The sequence below is a fragment of the Zophobas morio genome, unplaced genomic scaffold (assembly GCF_036711695.1).
Source record: "Zophobas morio isolate AGI-343-1 ecotype UQ-CSIRO unplaced genomic scaffold, CSIRO_AGI_Zmor_V1 ptg000017l, whole genome shotgun sequence".
Taxonomy (NCBI): Eukaryota; Metazoa; Arthropoda; class Insecta; order Coleoptera; family Tenebrionidae; genus Zophobas; species Zophobas morio.
This window is the reverse complement of record NW_026972122.1, coordinates 9,909,816-9,932,282: the sequence shown is the minus strand read 5'-3', so window position 1 is coordinate 9,932,282 and position 22,467 is coordinate 9,909,816. Positions and strand designations below refer to the sequence as shown.

The window sequence follows — 22,467 nt, the reverse complement described above, 5'->3', positions numbered from 1 at the left end:
TTTTCTTTTAGAAATTTACTTCACATTCTAGTAGGTACTTTTAGTCTTGCCAATTTTTTTATTAAACCACCTAAAATCTTTCATCTAAATGTTCACGCTCTTTATCAGTATTTAAAAGAATGCACCCATAACCCGTTCAACTGTAGATTGTATAAGTTGTACCACAATGTACTTTGAACAAAACTACGACCTCAATTTTAAACTTATTATTCAAAGAATCTAGCGCAGCTGTTGTTTTCATCACGCTTTCATTAGAACTTGATTTATAGACCCTTTAACCGTCCTCGTTATTAAAAGATATTACCAGGAATTTCATAATAATTCCTTCTTTGTCAAATACCGCAGCTGCTACACTACATTATTAAAACTGATATTTGCTGCCACAAACAATATCTGATTAACATTTTTCATCACTATATTTTCTCTTTAAGCTTAACAACTGTAGTAACAAGTACGCAAGCTTTAACAAAATAAATACATATCATTATTATTATAATACTCTATTTCTAGGATTATAGCGAAAGTTCTAGCCCCAGAAAGCTAGTGGGCTATCTAATAGCACTTCTTACAATATAATTTATCTGGGCACAAACTCTCAGTATAACCCCAATACAAAAAGATTATTATTGCATCACTGCCATCGTTATCAATTTTTGATATTTATTCGTCTTGGGTGACATCGTCGTTGACCTTGTACCCAAATGTTTCTAAGTTCTTAAAATATGCTTCTTCTGCAAGTAGCTGCATATACCAAGCTTTATTATCAAAACTACTTCCACTTCCACCATACTCTGCTGGCAGAATATCATTGGAAATGAAACCATGAAGAGCACTAATATCACTACCGTGTAAAAATATCTGAAAAAGTGTGTGGGCAATTGTTATACAGTGAATAGAGCTGTTACCCTTTTTCTAATTTTTTCTTTGAGAAAAGGCTTAAGCACAGCCATCACAGCATCAAAGTAGAAAGGTTCATTGACAATGTGGAAGCCCTTGAACCTGAGAGGAAAGGTTTCTTGCACCAAATCCACCATTTTTTTAGCGTAATAAGGAGTAAAAAATTTAGCGTGTTGTAGGCTTAAACCTGCCATGTCTAAGATTAGAACAATTCCGGCGATTTGAGTTTCCGGCTCTCGAACGATTTGTTCAAGAGCTAGGATGTTGGTTCGGAATATATCGTCTATAGTGACGATGTTGGAGTCAAAATAATCTAAAATAACAATAATTATTATATCGTTTACTACTAAGTTTAGTGAACACTACCACCTTATAGATATTTTTTACAGTTATTCTTACCCATTCTAATTATGTAAACCCGCCTTCCAAGTTGGTCCCTTTCTTGTAACATATTTTGAGCTTGTAGATCAAAAACCTTGGCGTTTTCAGAAGGTAATGGACAGGCGAATAGTTCAGGACATTTTAACTTCATAAGATAATACCTTTGCATCTACGAAACCAGAACAGCTTACGTAACCTAGACTTTTAAATTAGTTACCATGTGAAAGGCCTTCTTGCCGTCAAATTTCCTTGCCCGTAGGAAACGCAGAAGGAAAGAATCGCCTTCGGGGACATTTAAGTTGGTGTCATCTGCAAAATCACTACTAAGTTTGTCGTTTTCTTCGTTATGGTTATTAACATTTTTATTTACTTTTTACCATTTGACGCAACGCAAAAAGTTCCTGTTTCACATTCTCTGGAGTCTCATTTAATTCTTCCTCGGCTCGTTTTTGCCATTCGGCATCGAAGGAAAATGATCCACTGGGATCTCCGGTAGCCAGTGATTGCCTGAGAGGGGAAACCGTAACTGAATTTTCGATGGGCATCGTCCGAAATTATATTGTTCTGCGGAGAAAATTAAACCTACAACGAATAACAGATTCACACGCACTACTTATTAAATCTACGTTTCAGATTTACCACTACGACTAAAAAAACACAAATCAATGATTAAAGGTTAACAGCTAGGGAGAACAAAGGGGTAGGTTTATAGAGAAAAAACAACACTAATACGAACGCAGCACTAACAAGAAAATGGCATAAAACTGTTTGTCTTACCGTGTATAGGATTACAGCATAATGTAATAAATTTCAGATTATCCTGAGCTGGATTGACCCTCACACTTGCTTGATAAACACGGAATAGTGTTATTGACTTATTTGGAAACCCTCACAGGATGCGTTGCTGAAATGCGCAGAAAACAGGATTTTTCCTATGTAGAGGGTTAATATCGGTTGCTAGCTATTAAAAATAATTTACCTATATCCTGCAGACCCTTCATATTACTGACGACGCACAGAACACCTGTTCCCTAAACACAGTGTTATTGATTGAAGTCTTTCCGTGGCAAATTCATGAGGTTAATGTTACACGGTTTCGTTGTAGTAATTTACAAGACCAAAATTTAACGAATCTTCCAGACCTGTCAGAATTATACAAAAAATATAATGCTGTTCAAACCGATATTTAATCTCTTCTTTAAAGAAGTGTCTGATAAGACTAATTTTGATGTGGCAGCTAGGAAATGATACATTAACAACCGGATCCTAACGAAAATGTGATTACCCTTATCAGTATTGTCGGGCGAATGGTATAATTTATGATTCATTTGAACCATTAGTTCAAAACTATTTCAGGTATTCGTAAATTTCATTATTTGCGCAGATGTCTTAAAGATGAAGCACTTAGAGCTATTGAGTAGTCGTAAATGAACATGTTTTAAACAATTTAAATTGAATTGCAGTTGAGTAATGTAAATCAAGAAGTTCATGCAAAATCTATTATCAAAGACATTAGATACTGGTGCATATTAGCGCCTATAATGCATTCACGACCTTATTCGAGCATAGCAAGCCATAGAAATCTAATAACTTGGTAACTATGTTATCTTGACATAGATTGACGATATGGGTTGTCACCTTCTTAAAGTAATGTATTTTGTTACAAATCTAACCGTTTGTTGCCAGCTTCAAGCCTAAGATCTATTCCCAATGGTGTAAATCTACTCTTTAAAGACAAATCTTACCTGTTGTACTTTAATTTTCCTTACTAATAACAGTAGGTCAAGAATTCTATAATTTACATTCAATACTGTATTATATTGAGTTTAGATTAAAAGGTTTGTTTTGCTACCATTTCCCTGAGAATATATCACATCAATACATCACAGAAAACTAGACTCAAACGTGTTGTTGTTAATATCTACATACATTATTAACTTGCACGCATAAGGGGAAGGGACGATTCCATCAATTAAAAAAAAAATGAGATTATCCTTTACTTGAAATGTCAAGTATGGTTCTTAAGACTCTCTTCTGGGTTCTAAAGACTTTGTACCACTCAGACGATGAATATCAGAAGACGATTCCATTTGAAATAATCGATTATATGTGCTAAGTATGTAGGCAAAATAAAATTGTTTAATAGATACAATATTCAGTTCTTTTCTTAAAACACGTATTACATAGCTATATTTATTTTACCCAGTATATTTGAAATGTGTTCAAAAAAACTTCAGAACTTCCCTCGCTTCTGAAATACAATGGAACATATCCAACATTTTCGAGTTGAGTTACACAATTTTGTGTTGATGTCATCAACAATTTTGCAAGGACACGTATATCAACTTGGATTGGTGCAATGTAAAATAACGTCATCAATTTTTTTTTGGGGGGGGGGGATAGATATATTTTGATTAGCAATTTATCATGCTTACAATAACCTTAAAAGGTCTGCAAGATTTCAAAGTATTCAGTTTTGTAATTCTTGATTTATCCAATAAAATAAATTGCCTGATTCATTAATTTTTTTAAGTCATCCTGTATAAGCAAATCTAAAAAATATGAATGCAATGATAAATTACAAGTATAGACTGATCATATTTTGTACATTTTAGATAGGATTTATTCAGCAATATTTTGACGTAACGTCATCAATTTTTTAGAAGAGATGAGCAAATACATTTTGATTAAAAATTTACCATGCTTATGATAACTTTAAAATATCTTCAGGATTTGAAAGCATTCGGTTTTGGCGTTCTTGATTAAATTAATAAAATAAATTCACGCATACATTAATTTTTTTTTTTGAGTGATACTGTATAAGCAAATCCAAAAAATATGAATGGAATGATAAATCACAAATACAGACTCATTAAATTTTGGACATTTTAGATAGGATTTATCGGGCATCAATTTTTTGGAGAGCATAAGCAAATATATTTTGATTGTAAATTTCTCATGCTTATTGTTGTTTTGTAACTTTAATTTTTTTTTCCAAAAATCTGGACGTTTCGGCTAAAAACTCAATACGACGTCATAAACTACATGTGTAGGACTATATGTTATTTTCTGGTATTTAAAACCCATTTACTACGTACAGTTTTGATGTGTCACATTATTGGTGGTGATGATTAGACAAATTTTGGTGAGGGTTTTACCATCTAAGGTACATACATGATATTCTTAATATCAATACAACATTTGACAACAATCGGCCCAGTAGTTTCGGAGATTATCTGTCCAATAGAAATCCGGGACGGCAGACAGATGGTCGCGCCGATGATTCTCCTCGACATTATATAGACCTATAAACGGTATAAGCTGTCCTGAGAGAGAAGATGCTGTCAATAGATTGGACTGAAATCGGAACGAAAACAAGAAATGTTTTGCACTTTTTTTAATTAACTCGGTAAAATATGTATTGAGGTGTTGAAAACAGGGATTTCAATAAGAATTTTCTTTTCTTTTCGGTTGCTTCATTGCCTTTTTGAGTTGTTTTATTCGGTTTTTAAAGTGTATAACTGCCCTGGTGTCAAAGCAATATTTTGTTTTAAAAAGTAATAGAGTAGTAAATATTGGATCTTCTGATTTTGCAACGGTTCCATATGCAATTCAGCTGCGGCTCATGACAAAATGTCGACACATTTTTTTTTTATTTTTAATTTATCAATTATTTTTCTGGTCCGTCAATTGAAAGCCATTTTAAGGTATCTAAAAACGAAAAACTTTGACCTCTTTTTCAATAATTTTAACAACTTTTCAATACAAATTTTCATGATTTTCTTTTAATTTTTCAAAGTGCCCCTATGCCCTGGCCCAGAAATAAAAAAAGTGGTCGAAAGTTATTTCGACAGAACTTCCCTCGCTTCTGAAGTACAGTCCAACAAATACTGCTTCTCTGAAAAAATACAAAATTTGATTTTGTGGAATATTACTTTTTCGTGACAACTTCTATTGAGTAAAAACAATATAAAAGCACTAGTCACGGTGTAATAGAAAAAAGAAAGTTTTACCTTCTTAAAAAAGACACTTGGGGCCCCCGAGAAGGTTTCACCTTCTTCAATAAATTGACTAATGCATTTTTTTTGGTCAGTCTGTATAAGCAAATCTAAAAAATATGAATGCAGTGATAAGGCCCAGTACTTTCGGAGATTATCTGTCTAATAAAAATCCGTGACTGCAGACAGACGGTTAGACAGACGGACAGAAAGACGGAAACGGGAGACCTATTTCTTCGTCTTCTAAGGGTCATGAAAGGTAGAAAAATTGTAAAAGTAGAGAGTCGGCCAACGGACTCGATTATAATACTTCCTTTGCTTACGCTCGGGAAGTAAAATCAATTTCGGGGTGTCGAAAACCGAGAGATTTGAATAGGGCTCTTTTTCGGTCGTTTTTCAATGATTTTTGCATGCACCAATTGACTGGCCGCGAAAAGAAAAGGCATTTTGGGGTGTTTAAAAACGAGGTACTTATTTTGTAAGTTTTTAGGGTGCTTTTCAGGTAATTAGGCTTGATTTTGGATGATTTTCGACAGTTTATCCGTGTGCCCAATTTCTGGTAGTCTAACCTCAAAATTATTTGTCATTTGTCATCAACTCGACAAACTGGAAAGCAAAAGTAGGTGGTACCAACTCTTTCAATCATTTTTGATCACGCTGTACATACTTGGGTATTTTTGAGGTGCATAAGAATTAGTGATTTTTGAAGGATTTTAGGTCTTTTTCGGTTGTTTATTTTCAGGAAAACAGCTACATTTTTAGGATTCTACCCTGTTCTTAAGGTGCTAAAAACAGGTGCTTGGTCTAGAAGTAACATTTTATATATTTATTACTTAATATGTATAACATTTCAAAAACTTCTGAGATTGATGACAAGATTGATGCTGGTCTATAGTTTTCTTTACTTCCTTTTTTATGGACTGGGATTAATTTAGCTTCTTTTAACTCATTTGATTAAGTATTTGAGTTAAAGGGTTCACTTATAAAACTGTTGACTTTTTACTTTCCGAGCGTAAGCTAAGGATGTATGGTATCGAGGTCATCGGGCGACAAACCAATTTCGTGTTTTCTCGACGTTTCATAACCTCTAGAGTACGAAAAAAGTAATCTCCCGTTTCTGTCTGTCTGTCTGGGGTCTGTATCGGTTTTTATTAGACACGCAATCTCCGAAACTACTGAGCCGATTGTTGTCAATTTTTGTGCGTATATTAGGAATATCATGTAGATGGTTAAACGCTAACCAAAATTTGGTTAATAGTCCCCACCAAGAATTTGATGACGTTATCTCAAACAAATCTATTTTAAAATGATTTAAATGTTTATACATACAACAATAATTTCCTATACGCTGGATATCTCTTCCGTAGCTTAGCAGTTTTTCTCTCGCGTTGTATTTTATCTATTTTTATCGCGTCATAACAAATATTTTATTCATCAAATTAGTGAATAATTTGTAAGTTGGACTAACATGGTAGGTATTTGCCTTGCAGTACTCTAACATGGAATCTTACCTCAGTGAATAATCTGAATTCGCCCGATGGCTAATTATTGGCATCCAATGCAGCACTGAAACTGAGCAAATCAACGGTCACCTAAAAGATTATGAATAGAGTTGAAGATCCTGAGGTAGGGTGCGATACTGGTCAAAGTCCTGATGTAGAAATCACAAAGATCTATGAAGTACCAGAAATGCTGGTGGAATAATAGTCAGTGCAACCGTTTGTTTAAGTATGGACAAATATATAATTCAAATGTATTCCTAAAAACAAATAAATAAAATGTGGTACCAAACTCCATTGTTTATCATACTAAAATTTCATCCTTTATATATGTATAGCATAATTATATTGTATACAAAAATGCGTCTCAAGGAGTCAACATTCACACAACTTTCCCAGACACAGTTTTCTCTTAAAAAGAATCAGATTCCATTTTATTCAAAAATTTCGGACTAGTATATGCTTGTCCATTTTTTGTATGCAATTAGTATCTGTTGGCGCAAGTTCATCTATAGTGCATTAAAAAAGTAGGTGGGTACAAACAATGTGCAAAGTTATTCGCCCATGGAGCGTAAGTAGCCGGTATGTTTGCATATTTTTATCATGTTATGATCTACAGTAAATTTCTAACAGCGATACAGCAGATCGCTGTGGGAAAAACATTAGATTTGATCATGAAAAGAGTAGGTAATTTTTACTTCGAAGTATCACTGGTTGTCGCAACATAGTGTTCTAACGGTTTACCACGAGTGAAAGTTATTATTGTTTACAAATATTGACTTTCGTGTGTCTTATTTGTTTATGGCCCACAGGTAAGAAAAACTATATTATATCATTTTTGACCGTTATTTTGACATAAACCAAAGTAATATGGGTATTTTATTAATTGTTGATAATGCAATCATTTGCGATGATTAGGTTATGTGACGGTTACTTATAATCGATAAAACAGTCAATAATTTGAACATATTTTAAGCAATAAAATTTCCACTACAATGTGTTTATTTGCCAGTTCTGAGAATTTTGTGAATATGAAAGAAATGTAAACAAGTTGTATTTGATTGCAGATTTTGATGCCCACATTTGAACTTGTGCCAAAGAACTGTTTTGTTGTTAAAGTTGTAGCGAAGTTTCTAAGGCATTCTGATGGTACTGGGTGATCAAAAGCAAATTCAGAATGTTCACTGAGGTAAGATTCCATGTTATAGTACAACGAAATTCAGACGATCCAATCAAAAACTATAGTAATGATTTAGTATAAGTTAATATTATCGACTGCAATTTTAACAACTTGTGTTTACTAATAGAATTCACCTGATTTTATTGGTATTGCAGTTATATAAAAAAGATTGACTTTTAGGTATACTGCCATCAATTAGATACTTTATTAACAGTAATATTCAATTTTGATAGGAATGTTGTGTTCAATATCAATAATTGTGTATTATGTGTTGCCTATGTCAAACCTTTGTCACAGATTACGGATACCAGATAGTTCACTCAGCTGTCGGCACTTTGAAGTCGGTGTCCCGAGATTTCAAGCGGTATTCACGCTACTACGCACGCTCTACCAAAATTGGTTCGCAAGCTTTGAATTTAAAAGCACGGCGGTCAGAGAAAAATTACAGCGATGATGCAAGGGATGAGGTTCTAAGTGAAGAAAAAAACGAACAAAATACTTATTTGCCTTACACAAAATAATTTATGATTATTACAAATGTTTAACATTTCACAATTTCCTCTGAAAAGAATTGCGGACACATGCATCGGCATTAAAAAATTTTAGAGCGTAAAAAACACGTATTCTCGAATATAGTGCTAACAAGAAAGTGGTGTTAAAATTTTTGCATGGTGAATAAACGTAACCTCTTTAACTATACGGCTTAAAGGGTTACCGAAAGTTAGAAGAATTGAAGGGCATAGTTAATGAAATTTGCTGCGCTTGCCTTTCTGAATTTTGTTGTTACAGTTTTCTAATCTACTCGTCTTTATAGTGATCTTCGATTTTTGGTGGTTATTTAAGACTGAAACGAGTTTAAAGGGAAAGAAGGGAAAATGTTTTATTCTCTTATTCATTTACAAAATCAGGCATTATAGACAAGATATATTTACTAAACGATACTATAATACAGTTTAATGCACGTAGGTATTTATTCAACTAATTTTTTGATTATTTTAAACTTTAAAAAAATCCCTTCGTAACCAAAAAACGTAGAAATTAATCCTTGTAATGTTATTTATTCCCTGAATTATTACCTAAACTTTTATTCTTATATCTGCTTCATTGTAAATATTATTTTGTGTGTTAATCTGTCGAACCAATTTTAGTGTCATGCGCACGGAAAATTTGCGGACAGTTACGCCCACAAGTGAACCATCTGGTATCCGTAATCTGTGCCTTTGTTTCAGTAGTCAGGGTTTGAATTTATCAATGTAGTTTTAAATGACACAGATAATTTACAATACACAGACACAGTAGTCAATAATCTAAAAAAAGATAAGTATACATTTTTATAACAATTTATAAGAAAAAACAACTTGATGTAATTTAAATCTTAGTATCGATTTCGGTTATTTCCTTTCAATTCAGTCTGATGTTTAACTTTCTCAACAATTTCTTCTTTGTCGTTGTTCTTTTGATAAACTATCGTTTTCGCTAGTTCCAGATTTCCAGGATTGCCACATTGTAATTAAACTCATTATAACAGTCTTCCTTTTGCGCAGGACACGATTGTTAAAAATTTCTTAATTTTCGATGCTTAATATCCCAATGACTTTACTTTGTAGAGTATTAACAGTTTAAAGGGTCATTTTGTACAAAGTGATTAAAAAACATTAAGTAAGAATTTGCCGTTTCGTTGAGATTAGTAAGATTCGAGCTGAAAATAATAATTAAAAAGGGTTATGATTGACATTTATGATATCATCACAACGAGGCGGCAAAATTCACGAAATTTCAAAGCCGACTTGATGTAGGACATTTTATCATTTATATAGTTCTTTTTTTTCTTATCCCGTTTTTCCCACTTTCCTACAGGAGTGGAACAGTAAGTTACATGAAGGAGTTCAACGCGAGAACCTCGAACTTGTAGAAAGAGCTCTTCGAAATGGTGCCGACATAGATGGTGAAGACTCCTACGGTAACACAGCACTTGCAAATTCCGCTCAAAAAGGAAACAGTCAATTGTTAGAGTACTTAACACTTCAAGGAGCCGATATTAATAAAGCTGGACCAAATGGAAAAACTCCCTTATCACGAGCTGCATATTGGGGTCACAAATCAGTTGTTGAATACCTAGTCACTAAAGGAGCTGATATAAATTGCATAAACCCCGACGGAAATACAGCCTTGGCTTTAGCCGTACAGCATAACCAAACAGAAATTGTTAAATATTTAACAAATGAAGGAGCGAATGTCAGTAAAGTAGGTAGAAAAGGCAGAACGCCACTGTCGTGGGCTGTTTTAAACCAAGAAATAGAAATCATTGAATGGCTTCTAAATAACGGTTGCACGCTAACCATACATACTGCATTGTTAGATGCAATACATACAAAAAATTTAGAAGTCGTACAACTACTAAGAGAAAAAGGTGCTCGTGTTAACGTTGAGTATAAAAATGGGTATACACCTTTAACCAAAGCTATCGAAGTTGGTGTTTTCCAAATTGTAGTAGACTTAGTTAAACACGGTGCAAGCGTGAACTTATCCGATGCTAACGGAGAGCTCCCACTATCAAAAGCTTTAGAGAAAGGAGATCTACAAATTACTAGATATTTACTCGAAAATGGAGCGGACATAAAAGCGGCACAGTCCAAGCACAGGAACATACTACTCCAACTTCTGGAGGAGAAAAATTTCGAAACAGTGAAACTTTTGGTGGAAAATGGAGCCAATTTAGACATCACTGGTAACTGTGGTTATTCGCCTTTAACTAAATCAGTACAAATGGAGAATTTTGAAATAGTCAAATATATAGTGGAAAGAGGTGGCAACGTAAACCAAACTGACAATAATCGAAACACACCGCTGTCCATAGCCGCATCCAACTACGATCTTCGTACGTTTGATTACTTAATTAGTTGTGGGGCTGATGTTAATATGGCTACGTCTACGGTTGAAGAGATAGCCGAAGAAAACGAAGACTTTTACGTGTATTTAAGCGTGATAAGAGGAGAGACCGAAGCGAAACTTAATCAATTATCTAACTTTGTTGGTGGTATGAACATCTGCGACTAATACATTTATTGTACTTAATTTTTATTTTTTACAGGCTGTGGACACGATGCATCTCCGTAGTTACTTATTTAAGACTACATTACTATTTTACCAATCGATTCGTTTTTTTTTTTTATTATTGAAACAAAAAGGCATGTGAATATCCATTAATTATATTTTATTTCTGTTGATTATATTATAATAATTAGATATATTTTTCTAATATATGATTTTATATTTGTCTGTATATTTTTTACCCGATCACAGTAAAAACCTTGAAACTAAATTTTGGTCATATGTAATGCAACCATCATTACCAAATCGAAGTCTAATCTACTACTTTAGGCAGAAAGTTTTAAACTGAATCAGATATTCCAGAAATCCGGTAATTGTTAGTTGACAGTTAGCCAACGGAAAAACTATATAGATTTTTGTGAAACCACTGGTGAGATTCTCTTCTAAACAACATCTTTGTCTTGGAAACAAAGTGCTGTGAAGGTGTAAATTCAAAAGAATGATTTTATTTTTGTGGTAAACAAAATTCATTAATAAAAAAAAAATTAAAATCGGGTTTCTCGAATAACAGATTATAACCTTACTGTTGTAAGGTTATATAAATAACAAGTTTAATCACAGAAAGAAAATGTTGATTGCCTATATTTAAAAAAAATGTGGATACTTTAATAATAAATAAATAAATAACCCCATTAAAAACAACAACATTCTTTAAATAGGGAACATTGAGACTTCCTGTTTTACTGGAAAGCACCAATAAACCGCTTATGATTATGGCAATGATTATCGCCTTGACTTTCTGTCTGATTGTTTGCCGTAAAGAAATACCTATATGAATAATCAACCATCTCCGATGCGCAAAACCCAAAAGCTTTGTAAATCACCATTATTCTTATATATATATATTATATATGTATCTAATTTATTAGGAATTTCCAATAGGCGCATCTGGAAACAAAATCAACTTTTTTAGCGACACAATTTTTTTCAGAATTATTGTAGAACTTGTTTTCTAAATTCACTGACGTATCACACTTTAATCACACATTTTAATGAAATAATAAAAAAATAAATAGAAATTTACATTTTAACACTTCACAAGCATTTAATTTACATAAACACACAGATGCATTTCTCACTAGTTGTGAAAGTGAAAAGTAATTTTTTGTAAAAGGTAGAAATGTCGGTACTTAGCAGCGAGGGGTATTAGACTGATCTGCCTCCTCATTGCGGATTTCCATGATACATAAATACTTTGACAGAATAAAGTGGACAAGGATCAAAATTTCTGGTTTGATTACAGAAAATTTTGAATTCAAACGAGAACTCTTTGAGATTATATTTTAAGCAAAACAATCTTTGTTTAATAAATTTATTACGGATAGATTTTGGGCGGGAAATTTTATTAAAAAATCAACCTGATCCAGCAAGCAATCGAAAAAACTGGCGAATATTGACAATTTAAAAATAACACAGAACGAGACTTCGAAATGAATTGTATAAAAATTAACATAACGTATGTAGGTATCTGTTCAAATGACGAAAATAGTATTATATTTTTTATGCTCTTTTTTAATTTTCATGTGTTTCTTCATTGACTTCATATTAATAATTTGTTACATATTACTTCTTTTCCATATGTATATGACTCCAATATCGAATGCACTGAATTTTTGAAAACGTTTTAAGGTTACCATAAGAGTGGTAAAATTTAATCAAAATTTATATGTTTATCTCCTGTCAAAAAATTAATGACCTCATCACATACTTTTGCCGATTAAATGTTATGTAAATTCTCTAGAAAAACATACACTTATGATTTATAAATCCGTGTTGAGTTCATACTCCAGATTTTTGGAAAAAAACCTAAAATTATATGACAATATGTATACCCCAGCAGTCGAGGTTTATGAGTTCGTGTTCAATTTTTATTTTATGCTTGGCATCCAGATTTTTGGAAAAAAAATCAAAACTGTACAGCAACATTGTGCCCTTCAACTTTCAAATTGCAAGACCAAATGCTCTGAAATCTTACAAACGGTTTAAGGCTGGCGTCTGGTTCGGTTTAGCCCTATACTAAATACATTGAAAACATCGTCGCGGTTTCCGGAGTTGCATTTTAAAAATATGAGATATATCGCTTTAAAAAAATTATATTTCGAATTAACAAACTTCAGTCCAGGGGACCTCCATATTTATATTCATATCTAGTATGCAGTTTTTACAAAAAAAAATTATAAAGTTGAACAACTTTTACATCACATTTTAACCGGCACATTGATGCATTTTTTGACGAAGTGCTGAAGTTTTTTGCATTCTGAGATAGGAGGTCCCCTGGGGAAAAGTGTCAGCTTTCTTTTGATACCATTTATAATATTAAAAAATCCACGACTGAGGTAAATAACTCGCGAAAAGTCAAAATCTATTGAAACGAGAAATCGGCATTAAACGAGCTGTGATGCGGTAGCAGAATGCAGGTTTACTTAGATTCTGACTTGGTTGGAGATTTCAGTATTTTAAAAATGCAATTCCGGAAACTACGACGATGTTTTCAATGTATTTAGTATTGGGTGAAACCGAACCAGACGCCACCCTTACGGTAATCAAAATCATGGTAAATTCTTCATAAAAATTTTAATAACAGAAAAATCCTATTCGTCTGTGACAAAGTTGTTTTAGTCAGACTATTCGGAAAAAATATATCGCAAAAAAATGGACGTACGTTTGTCCTCATTGCGATTTTGGCTTAAATATTTCGGATAATCCTGACATGGAAACTTGAAGTTACTGAACGTACGACTTTTATTAAACATTTCCTTCCTGGGATCAGTACCAATTTTAGTTGCTGATACCTGTTTAACAATAGTTATATAGTTTTGTTATTTAAAACTCAAAATATACTTACATTAAAAATATTACAATGAATTTGTACTAATATTAAAATAGTGCGTACATTCTTAACCATGGGCTAGAAATATTAACAACTATTAGGTATATGACTCCAAGTTTATACAAAATTTTAATGGGAATAAGTTAATCACCAATGTAATGAGGCGTTTAGCGACGTCTGATTGGGGTAGAGTCGATTGTGTGGTACTTTAATACCGTGTTAAAAATTTAACAATCACATATTTACAGGGCCGGCTCTAAGGGACCAGGCGCCCCGATACAACTTACTGTTCAACGCCCTCTAAAAAATTTTTGTAATAATATTTTTATTAACAACTGGTTCGAGTGAGTTCGAGAATTTACCTCCACGTAAAGAAATATGCTGTTTCAATAAATTTTTCCATAACAAAGTATAAAAATTATTTTTGACATTGTGATGACGTCATTAACAAGTGGTGTTTTATTAGAAATGGCAGAGGCTCTATATTTCTTTGGATTTGTATGTTTAATACTAATTTGTTGGATGATTTATAACAATCACGAATTAAATGCAATAAATTTGTTAGTTTTTTTTAACCCCAGTAAATAAAATGTACTTTATATTTATGTACTTTGGGTACTTTACGAATTGGTTCCAAGTGTACGCATAATTCATAATTTGCTCGTTCTCTTAGTTACCATCGTTAAAAGAATAAGTAAAATCCACCAAAATATAAATGCAAATGACTGCAATTATGAGTATTGGCGCTGTAAAATCTCCAGTCACTTTCAAAGTTGTACCCTGAGTAAAGCTGTTAATCAAAATTAATCGCTACATTTGTACCTTTCCAGGACCGTATTTGTTCTCTAGTAAATGCATTCCTAATGAGTACCTAATGGTTTTACTGCAGGTTGTGGTCTGAAGCACTAAATACCCCTCATAAAATAACGGCGTTTGCATTTATCTTTCGGTGCACTTTATTCACTTATTTTTGTATTACAATCTGCTAGTCTATTGCATTCCTTGAATTTTGTTTGTCGGGGACCATTAATTAAGGGCTGTCGGCAACCATATATCGACCCAAGGTCATATCTCGTTAAAATGGTACCTGAAATGCCGTAATCCCTCACCTCAACCTCGGTCCAAACTGAAAAGTGCACCTATTGTAAACTTAAAGCAAATTTTAACTGTCCCTTTTTAAAGTCCTATTCGAAAATCCATTCAACTAGAAACAAAAGTGAAACTAAATATTTAAGCCGGAAAGTAGACGTATCATAAGTGAAGTACCTTAGTTAGCCAACGGCAGAATTTATCGCAAAAAAATTGTAACAATTATTATAAAAACCACATTTTAAGATTTCCAACTGAATTTGAATTTTGAAAAATGTGTCTCATATAAATAGAACATTATTGTAAATTAGAACAAATTTTTTAACTTCATGAATGCTAATATTGTTCAAATTATTAACATGATTAAACTAAACTAAATTTGCTCCCGCTCTAAATAAGGCTAATTAAAGTCAGGTAGATATTTGCCATGCCCAAGATGTGAAGATGACCGCGAACCGGAATTAGGATGTCGATTTAGTGAGCACCCATCCTGGCCAGGAGTTGAGATTCACTAACAATCAAAGTTAGGCAACGCCGAAGTAATGAGGAATTAATCAGACAAATATTAAATATGACGGCGCGACATCAGGCGATAAATTGTGCAGTCTCAACCTTACTGGCTTTTGATTCAGTTCTGATCAAGATCATCACAAAAATTGTGATGTTAAACAGTCATTTTTAATTTTTAAAGCAATTTTAGCATCTAGGACAACTCGTATAATTGAGGAAAATCTAGAAAAAATATTAATTGTTATTAGGAATTCAGGAAGTTGTAGACCATCGGACGCCAATGACGATCACTTCCGTGGTGCCGAAGCCTGCTAATAATAATTAAGACGTAATTATAAAACACCGAAAAGGGTAGATAAAAGACCTTTTGATCTTTTATTGGAATATTCTTTCCACATTTCGTGAAAAACTGCAACAATCTATCTTTAATTTTTGGTTTTAAGTAGAATCAAAAGATAATTTTTGTTTCCTATATAATTTGGAACTTCTTTTTTTTTTCAACCCTTTATGATCTTAATACGACTGAGACAAGAGAACATTTGTCAAATTTCCAAGAAATAACAATAATGAGAATCCGTTCCGCAGGTGGTCATCTTAAGCTGCCCATTAGGAAACAATCGCTTTTCGAAGAATTGGTAATCATTTCTATACCCCACCTCAACCATCCCTTGTATTTAAACCCTCCCTACACGGAAAATGTTTCATTTCTTCGCATTCGTTTAAAGGGTGTTTGTCGTGTTAAGCAAATTATCTGTGTTCTTTCAACAATGCAGAAGTCACCAACTTCAAGCTCTTATACACGTAGCGACGGTCCTCCGTTTGTTGGAATTCTCTTCTGCCCCGAGTGCAACAATATGCTGTACCCAAAAGAAGACAAGGAAACCAAGACTCTTTACTACGCCTGTCGCAATTGTCCACACAAACAACTTGCCCAGAACAAGTGCGTTTACGTTAACAAGATCGTGCAAGACGTAGACGAATTAAGGAATATCGTCCCTGATGTTATCAATGATCCAGCTTTGCCGAGGACTGACTGCCATCCATGCCCTCAGTGTGGTCGTCGAGAGGCAGTTTTTTTCCAAGCCGATAGCCGAAGAGCTGACAGTGAGATGAGACTATATTATGTGTGTCGAAACCCAAAGTGCCTTCTTCGGTGGACTGAATAAATCTAACTGACAAACGTAATGTGTAACATAATTTTTCAAATCTATACAATTTTATGTATGATGTGTGTCTATCAAATAAATAAATAGGTATATAAGTTCCAAAATGTTTTTCTCCTTGACAATAAGTTTGAGGGTATGAGACCCAATGAGACAAAAACTCAATCAATTTGAGTTTTTGAGCGACGTCGTCAATAATATTTCTCTCCCTTCTGAAGGAATTTAACTTCGGTTTCTCTTAACTGACTTTTCATTCTCTCGCTTTTCACTTCCTGAAGATCTCCGTTACGAAAGTGAGAAAAACGTGGAAACCTTTCTTTAATTTCACGTTTCAGACCCGAAAAACCTCTTTATATCAACTTTTATAACTAAATCCAAACCATTATGACAATAACGACAGTAAAAATCCTTGCGGTACGGGCCCATAAAAATGCGCTCATGCCCTATGGTCGTCTATAAACAGGGTCGTACTTAAGAGAAAACTGGATCGGGTATATGGTTAACTAAAAACAAACACTTTTGGTTAACCATAAGTTTTTGGTTTAGCTGGCAGTGGAAATATAAGACTTTGCAGAAGGTTATGTATATTTTTATTATTATTTTTATTATTTCATTTTTTTTTGTTTTGTTAAAACAAAATTTAAATACAACAAAAATATAACTAATCAGAATTTTTTTTTCTGTTAACCCTGTACTTTATAATCTTCTTGCTATAGTAAGGTTCAAGGTTGCTTTATAGTGACAAGCTTTGTGCATATAACGAATACGTAGATGTAAAGTTTTTCCAAGTGTTGCCGTACAGACAATCCTAAATTACAACTGATTAAAAAAATTGTTTCGATGTAGAACTCTAATTTATCTCCAATTTATTTTTTGTTCGAAAGTGGAATGTCGAAACCATTTACATATTAAGGAACTTTTGCACAAAACTGAAGGCAATTGTTGCCAACACTTATTGCTATCCTCTCAGAGAAAGAAAATGATTAGAAAAAAAAAATTGCACATGCGTAGGTACAGGTATTAAAAGTGCAATTAATTGTAGAAAACAAGAAAAAAACAAATCTCAAGCTACACTTGCTTTTAGAAAAGACATATTAAACGTAGTGAACCATGTTTTTGGTCAACATAACAATTGTGCTCAATATTTTTGCAATCGCTCAGAAGAACCTAATGAAATATTAGAATTATCCGAAAATTTCCTAAATCATGTAACAAATGTTTTGCTGGACAGAAATAGTAATATCGTTGAACAATTTAATTCGATTATTGCCAAATTTGTAGGCGGAAAACGCATAAACTATTCGCTTTCAAATTCGTACAAAGTCAGGTGCGCAGCCGCCGTTGTATCACACAACACAAGAATGCCTCATACAAGTTTTAGGGAAATATTACCAAATACCATTTCTAAAATTAACAGAAAAATAGAAATTCGTCGACATGAGAAGGTAAAGAAAGATCGTTTGGGTAGACAAAGCGTTTTTCGTAAAAAACTAAACTTTGGTAAGAGTACTAACGTCAAAATGGACAAGCATGACAACGGGGATTATGGCGAAAATTCAAAAACCAGATCTGTCAACCGAGATATATCAACTAAACGAAAACGAATTTCTCCAAAAGTCACAAAGAACTGATGAAGAAAAAGATAAACTAGAACAAGAAACACGCTGTCAAAGCACTAATCATATTTAATTGAGCTTTTGTAAACCGTCTCCCAATCTATCAGTTTCTAACATAATAATCGACACAATAGCATTCATTCTCCCGGACGACTTGCACAAAATCGAATTCGTTGCCAAGTTAAAATTAACCAATGAGCGACAGATTACGCATGTGTTTCCGGTTGCATTCTGTCAAAGCGGTTTGTTGTCACAGGCCTTTGCTCTGCTGCCGGAGTGCCGGATACTATTTCCAACGTGGTTTTGAAGATGCGTGCGCACGGAAAGTCACTATGGAAGTTTTACGATCTTACAGGAAAAGGGTCAATTAGAAAAATCAGCCAAGAACTCTAATAATTACTGACTTTAGGGTAGGCTGTCGGCCTTCTCAGAAAGGTTTTTGCTTGGTTGTTCGGTCCGCAAGTTTAAATTTCATCACGCTTCTAACAGCAAAACCCAGAACTAACCGCTCAAACCGTGTTGAATTCAAACCCATCTTTTTTCAATAATTGTTCGTTTTTGTCAAAAACTCTGCCAAGGACTGTATTAGTAATTTTCCATTACTACTCTTGTTAAAATCATTCGACGTATTTTGAATTAATTTATGGTATATTTTGATTTTAATAAAGGCATTATGAAACAAATATTTAATATGACCTACGTTACTTTGTTAGTGTGAGGATTTTCAATCGACTCTATGGTATTTAACATAACAAAAAACAAAAGACAATATTGCTTTTTTATATTTCTCTGACGGAAAAAGCTGCAGTTTGATGGATAGTACATACATATATATTAATAATATTTTATTATTTACTATTGAAAATTTATAAAAATTCGTTACCTATTATAAATTGTGGTATAAAGAGAACTTGGTGATAAGAACATTCTCCACCTGCATAAATGGTATTTTTCAAAATTTAAGATTTTTTGCAGATTTTTTTCTATTTGGAGAAGTTTTATACAAGCGGTGATTACCACCAGTTCTTCGAAAAGCTATCAAACAGCTGTGCAATGAATTTACAGCATTGATTTTTTTGGAAATGACAAATACTTATTCTGTTCTTTCAGTCAAATTAAAACCATAACGACGTGATCTAGAACCATAAATGATAAATTCCAAAACATATAGGCAAACATGCCGTGTATTCAATGTAAATGTGTCACTTGATAAAAGAGTTAAGTACAAAATTAGGTATAACAACGACACAGTGGCGTAACTACCGGTGTTCCATGTGTTCGACGGAACACGGACCCGCTTCTTCAAGGGGCCCGGTCCGGTCACACATTTTTTTCTATTAGATTTTTTATATTATTGCCCAAATTACATCCCGAAATAAAAAATTCAAAAATGTGCGGTAATCCCAGGATCGATCGTTCATTGCTATTTACGAATTTTTGCTGCAAAGGGCTGGACTTCTGGCGGCATCTCAATATCATACATAGCAGCATCTGTTTCTAATAAACCTGTCGCAATGTCGCAATCCCATGTGGCAAATCTAACACCCCAAGTAGCAAATTACCAATCTTTATCCGACGAAAGCATGACTAATTTATGATGTAGGACAACAAAATACTTAAATTTTGTTCTCAGATCTACATTGAAACTTCATGCTGTAATAAAACGTGAAAAAAAAAACAGTTTCAGTTGTGTTTTATGAAAACTTTCGTATTTTCAAAACTATTTTAATTTTATACTTGTGGTGCTTTTTTGGATTAATAAAATATATCTGATGTATGTTGCAACTAATTTTTTAAGCAGAAAAAAAACTGGACTGCGAAATTATTACAGAATAAGTACCTAGTATCTGCACTAATTTCACTTTTCTTACAATACCTCTTTCAGCGGCTTCAGAGGAAAGATTTTTTTCGAAATTAAAAATGACTAAAAATTTTTTAAGAAACACAATGGGCAAATGCAGATTATCTTCACTGAATCTCTCAATTGGAAATCAAATTGCCAGAAGCTTAGATGTGTCAAATCTTGTATCAACTTGCACCCATTGGAAAGCAAGAATTTTGAGATAAAAAAATGGGCATTTTTATTTCTAATAAATCTGTATAATTGTACATATTTTAATTATATGTATTCAGGTAGTTATTGTATTTTGTTTTTTTAATTCACTGTTTCAGGTAGAATGATTTTAATAAAAGTAAGCCCTAATTGCAATCTACTCATACTTTACTCATTATACTCATATTATTAAATATTCTTATTTCACTGTTCATCGTAGAACATAGCCCCACAGTTTGATTGTTACGCCACTGCAACAGCATATGCCATGTAAAAAGTTTACAATCAGCAGTACAGAATTTTATTTATGCACATGTAAGAGCACAAGAGATGATTTTCACGCATGTTTCTGTGATATTTTGGAAACCCGATTTATGCTTTTTCAAGAAAAGATTGCAGTGTGTTATATCCGCCCCGCAGGTGGTAACCCTAAGCTCCCATTAGGAAACAATTGCTTTTCGAAGAACTGGTGGGTATACCTCTTCTGAACCATCCCTTATATTCAAAGCCACTCTAAACTGAGCACGTTTCATTTCTTTGCGTCCGTTTCACCGGTGACCATCGTTTTAAGCAAATTTTCTGTGTTCTTCCAACGATGGCGAATTCACCAACTTCAAACCCTTATTTACGTAGCGACGGCCCTCCATTTGTTGGAATTCTCTTTTGCCCGGAGTGTAACAATATGTTATATCCAAAAGAAGACAAGGAAACCAAGACTCTTTTTTACGCCTGCCGCAATTGTTCGCACAAACAACTTGCCCAGAATAAGTGCATTTACGTTAACAAGATCGTGCAAGATGTAGACGAATTAATGAATATCGTCCCTGATGTTGTCACTGATCCAGCTTTACCGAGGACTGACTGCCATCCATGCCCTCACTGTGGCTGTCGGGACGCAGTTTTTTTCCAAGCCGAAACCCGACGAGCTGAAGAAGAAATGAGACTGTATTATGTGTGCCGAAATTCAAAGTGCCATCATCGGTGGACTGAATAAACCTAACTACCAGATCAACAACAACAGGATCTTTCAAATCTACACAGTTTTATGTATGTAAGGTACTTTTGATGTGTTGACAACTCTATCAATAAAGATAAAACAAATTAAAAAGTGTTTTTTTCTCGTTAACAGTTATGAATTTATGTAAGCAATTAAGCAATCGTCGTCAATAATATGCTCCTATTTAATAAGAGGCAACTTCGAGTATTTGACCACTCAAGTAAGGTTAGAATTTGCGCGGCAGTTGCCGCAGTTCATAATTCAAAAATTCTACTATGGGTTTCTTATGGGAGCTTGATTTTACCGACAAAATACGCCGCACAGGTAGAAATCTTAACTAGTTCTTGCTCCAAGCGATAAAGGCTGTACAATTATCGTCCTGTTACTAAAGGTTTAAATAGATAAAATGCTTCTGTTAAAGAAATATCACAAATTAAAAACAACGATGTCCATCAAAGTAACGTACATCGTTTCTAACAGTTTCTAATGTCTCGCGCATGAGTGAAACGGAAAATCTAGAAATACGCCGTACAGAAAAAGAACGAGAATATTTTGCGGGGCTAGTGACGTTTAGATCGTGAAAATCCCCAAAATATGACAGTTGATTTCGTATTTTCATCACAACAAACAATCCATAATCACAATTTTTGGATGATATAATTATTAGTTCTGTGATATTGGTTCACATTAGGTTGTATATGTCTGTGGATTTGTTTTTTTGTATTTGTTATTAATAATGACAGAAAGGCGTGTTAACAGTAGGGGCAATTAATCGGGATACTGAATTAAATGTGCTTGAACAGTTTATTCGAGCTAGAATGCGAAATAGCCCGGTATAAGGTTATGGTAAGTAGGTAATTTAACATTGACCTATTATAATTGGACTGCGCGTTGCTGTTTGGAAACCGTATAATTAGTAATGTTGTCAACATGATTAGGCAACCAGTAATATCCATTGGGGGCAAAAGAGTACTGAGCGACATAGGAAAATTATGGAATATTTGTTTTTACATCAAACACTAGAGTTATTTAATATTTGTTTAGCATCTAATTAACATATAAACACAAACAACATTGCTTGAAACAAATATTTATTTAATCTTATAACTAATACGCAAAAAATACATTTTTTTGTCGTTACAA

The 22,467-nt window shown here is 33.5% G+C and overlaps 4 protein-coding genes across 5 annotated transcripts; 3 read left to right on the top strand and 1 right to left on the bottom strand.

The window, feature by feature from the left end:
- Positions 1 to 356: 356 nt before the first annotated feature.
- On the bottom strand, positions 357 to 2,386 carry LOC135130301 (alpha-tocopherol transfer protein-like). Of its 2 annotated transcripts, none has more exons than XM_064057667.1 (7): positions 2,258 to 2,386; positions 2,056 to 2,210; positions 1,649 to 1,842; positions 1,496 to 1,587; positions 1,297 to 1,447; positions 906 to 1,210; positions 357 to 858 (listed from the first exon to the last, which is right to left on the bottom strand). In XM_064057667.1, the coding sequence occupies exons 3-7, from the start codon at positions 1,821 to 1,823 to the stop codon at positions 661 to 663; spliced, it is 921 nt and encodes a 306-aa protein (XP_063913737.1). In that variant the 5' UTR covers positions 1,824 to 1,842; positions 2,056 to 2,210; positions 2,258 to 2,386; the 3' UTR covers positions 357 to 660. The 2 variants fall into 2 exon arrangements, with proteins under 2 accessions (XP_063913737.1, XP_063913736.1); XM_064057666.1 differs by having other exon boundaries at positions 360 to 858; positions 1,649 to 1,860; positions 2,258 to 2,384.
- A 5,093-nt stretch (positions 2,387 to 7,479) lies between these two features.
- On the top strand, positions 7,480 to 11,177 carry LOC135130007 (serine/threonine-protein phosphatase 6 regulatory ankyrin repeat subunit C-like). The gene is made up of 4 exons (XM_064057296.1): positions 7,480 to 7,587; positions 7,843 to 7,964; positions 9,813 to 10,992; positions 11,047 to 11,177. Exons 2-4 carry the CDS (start codon positions 7,953 to 7,955, stop codon positions 11,070 to 11,072), a joined length of 1,218 nt encoding a protein of 405 aa, XP_063913366.1. The 5' UTR covers positions 7,480 to 7,587; positions 7,843 to 7,952; the 3' UTR covers positions 11,073 to 11,177.
- A 5,085-nt stretch (positions 11,178 to 16,262) lies between these two features.
- Positions 16,263 to 16,661, top strand: LOC135129917 (DNA-directed RNA polymerase II subunit RPB9-like). The gene has a single exon (XM_064057184.1). The coding sequence runs from the start codon at positions 16,263 to 16,265 to the stop codon at positions 16,659 to 16,661; it is 399 nt and encodes a 132-aa protein (XP_063913254.1).
- A 4,190-nt stretch (positions 16,662 to 20,851) lies between these two features.
- On the top strand, positions 20,852 to 21,358 carry LOC135130491 (DNA-directed RNA polymerase II subunit RPB9-like). The gene has a single exon (XM_064057888.1). The coding sequence runs from the start codon at positions 20,923 to 20,925 to the stop codon at positions 21,319 to 21,321; it is 399 nt and encodes a 132-aa protein (XP_063913958.1). The 5' UTR covers positions 20,852 to 20,922; the 3' UTR covers positions 21,322 to 21,358.
- Positions 21,359 to 22,467: the final 1,109 nt, after the last annotated feature.